Source organism: Procambarus clarkii, chromosome 48 (genome assembly GCF_040958095.1).
Source record: "Procambarus clarkii isolate CNS0578487 chromosome 48, FALCON_Pclarkii_2.0, whole genome shotgun sequence".
NCBI classification, from domain to species: domain Eukaryota; kingdom Metazoa; phylum Arthropoda; class Malacostraca; order Decapoda; family Cambaridae; genus Procambarus; species Procambarus clarkii.
In genome coordinates this window covers 15,108,843-15,111,723 of record NC_091197.1, presented here as the reverse complement: position 1 = coordinate 15,111,723, position 2,881 = coordinate 15,108,843, and the positions used below count along the sequence as shown (strand labels likewise).

General features: G+C 50.6%; 1 protein-coding gene across 1 annotated transcript; it reads right to left on the bottom strand.

Moving 5' to 3' along the window:
• Positions 1-226: 226 nt before the first annotated feature.
• On the bottom strand, positions 227-2,178 carry LOC123764912 (basic helix-loop-helix transcription factor amos-like). The gene is made up of 2 exons (XM_045753108.2): positions 1,090-2,178; positions 227-480 (listed from the first exon to the last, which is right to left on the bottom strand). Exon 1 carries the CDS (start codon positions 2,042-2,044, stop codon positions 1,442-1,444), a length of 603 nt encoding a protein of 200 aa, XP_045609064.1. The 5' UTR covers positions 2,045-2,178; the 3' UTR covers positions 227-480; positions 1,090-1,441.
• Between the last annotated feature and the right edge of the window lie 703 nt (positions 2,179-2,881).

Here is a 2,881-nt window from a genome sequence, read left to right as displayed (position 1 = left end):
CAAAAGTGCCACAGACGTCACTCTCACCAGTGCCACAGACGTCATTCTCACCAGTGCCACAGACGTCACTCTAACCAGTGCCCTAGACGTCACTCTCACCAGTACCACAGACGTCACTCTCACCAGTGCCACAGACGTCACTCTCACCAGTGCCACAGACGTCACTCTCACCAGTACCACAGACGTCACTCTCACCAGTGCCACAGACGTCACTCTCACCAGTGCCACAGACGTCACTCTCACCAGTGCCACTACTACTACTGCACGCATCCCGCTCGTCCAACTCCACCACAGCTTCGGGGAGCTTGTTATCCCAGATAGCGTATGACACAGAATGACACAGACGGAGAGTTGTGATCGTGGCACTTGACACTTACACTCAGCGTTGGGCACGACGAGTCAACAGGGTGCCTGGCCGGGCACTCGGCTTTGAATATTTGATTGCTATGGAGATTCTTATTTTTTCAGGTGAGTAGATCTCTGCAATTGCGAAACAATGCATATTAGTTATAATTTTTAACATTTTAATATATATATATATGTCGTACCTAGTAGCCAGAACGCACTTCTCTGCCTACTATTCAAGGCCCGATTTGCCTAATAAGCCAAGTTTTCATGAATTAATTGTTTTTCGACTACCTAACCTACCTAACCTAACCTAACTTTTTCGGGCACCTAACCTAACCTAACCTATTAAGATAGGTTAGGTTAGGTTAGGTAGGGTTGGTTAGGTTCGGTCATATATCTACGTTAATTTTAACTCCAATAAAAAAAAATTGACTTCATACACAATGAAATGGGTAGCTTTATCATTTCATAAGAAAAAAAATAGAGAAAATATATTAATTCATGAAAACTTGGCTTATTAGGCAAATCGGGCCTTCCATAGTAGGCTGAGAAGTGAGTTCTGGCTACTAGGTACGACATATATATATATATATATATATATATATATATATATATATATATATATATATATATAAAATGTATAATATATATTGCAAAGTGTGTGTGAATTATTTCAATATATTTAGCGATTAGTATTTACTGTACTGTTGAAGTCACTCAAAGGTTGAGTTGTCAACTCACCTGACTAGATAATTAAGACGTGGCTGTTCGGCGCCGACACCTGAAGCACGAGCTCGGCCAAGGCACCTAGTGGAGGAGCTCGGCCAGGGCACCTAGTGGAGGAGCTCGGCCAAGGCACCTAGTGGAGGTGCTCGGCCAGGACACCTAGTGGAAGAGCTCGGCCAAGGCACCTAGTGGAGGAGCTCGGCCAGGGCACCTAGTGGAGGAGCTCGGCCAAGGCACCTAGTGGAGGAGCTCGGCCAAGGCACCTAATGGAAGAGCTCGGCCAAGGCACCTAGTGGAGGAGCTCGGCCAAGGCACCTAGTGGAGGAGCTCGGCCAAGGCACCTAGTGGAGGAGCTCGGCCAAGGCACCTAGTGGAGGAGCTCGGCCAAGGCAGCAATATATGTCTGAGCCATCTGTAAGGTCTCGAACTTGGACAGTTTCTGGTCACCACTGAGAGCCGGGATCACTTCGCGTAAACGGTCGAAGGCGTCGTTTAATCCATTCATGCGGCGCCGCTCGCGCGCATTAGCCGCGAGTCGTCGCTTCTTCAGCACGTCCCGACCAACGGACTTCGGCGGCTTCCTTCTGCACTTGGCTTGGCGGCACGCTGACGGCACCGATGATTCTGACGAGGTGCTGACTACTGCCGCGGCGGCGGCGGCCAGTAGCGGGTGGGTAGTGCCAGGGGCGCCCCACGACCATGACGCGGGGCCGCTAACTGTCCAGGAACGAGGTGATCCGACTTCGAGACTCCCACAGCTGCTCATGGGAGAGCAGGACGGACTCGGACGGCCTTCGGAGTATGAGGTGGTGAGTGAGGATGACCATCCGGGCGAGGCTGTGAGGGCCGGCTGGCACTGGGGGCTGGGCGTGGCAGCCGGGCTCAGGTGCCCAGGAGCAGTGAAGGGTGCCGGGTAGTGCGGGTAGGTGCCCGGATGGGCCGCTGGGTACAGCCACTCCGACACTGACATGTTTGTGTTGTAAACTGTTACACACACCTCGGCCCGCCTGCTTATATGTGCTCGGTGTTGGTCACGTGATCGCCGCAGCCAATCAGGGTACTGGTGGGCATGAGGGGGCGGGGCTGGCGGGTGCCCGAGGTCATTCTTGGGCTGATACCCCAATATCCCTCCCTCCCCCCTCTCAACCTTTGCCCACTTCCTATCCTCCCTCCATCTTCCTCTCCACACCTCTCCCTCAGCCCTTCCATACCTCTCCCTCATTCCCTATATACCAACGGCGTTTATCTTTGGTTCTACTACCCCGAATCCGACCTCAGGCCAGACTCGAACTTGAATTGATTTGTGATAACTTGGTCCAACAGGCTGTTACTTGGAGCGGCCCGCAGGCCCACATATCCACCACAGCCTGGTTGGTCCAGCACTTCTTGCAAGAACTTAATTGTTTCAAGGAGGAAGCCACGTTCATTCCAGCAATATTTCTTTCGCTCAAGTATGCTGTTATTTTACTTTGTAAATTTGGGACCTGGCCTTCCAGGTATTATATGATACCTCTCTCGTCTCCTTTCCAGAGAGTACATCCTGAGAGCTTTGAGACGATCCCAATAGTTTAGGTGCTTTATCGCGTCTATGCTGTGTGTGTGTTCTCTGTATTCCCTCTATTTTAGCAATCTCTCCTGCTCTGAAGGGGGAAGTGAGTAGCGAACAATACTCAAGACGGAACGGCACCAGTGATTTGAATAGCATTAACATTAAATTGGGATCCCTGGAGTTGAAGGTTCTCGTAATCCATCTTATCATTTTCCTAGTTGATGCTTGGTTTCCTTAGTTATGTTCACTAAACGTCAG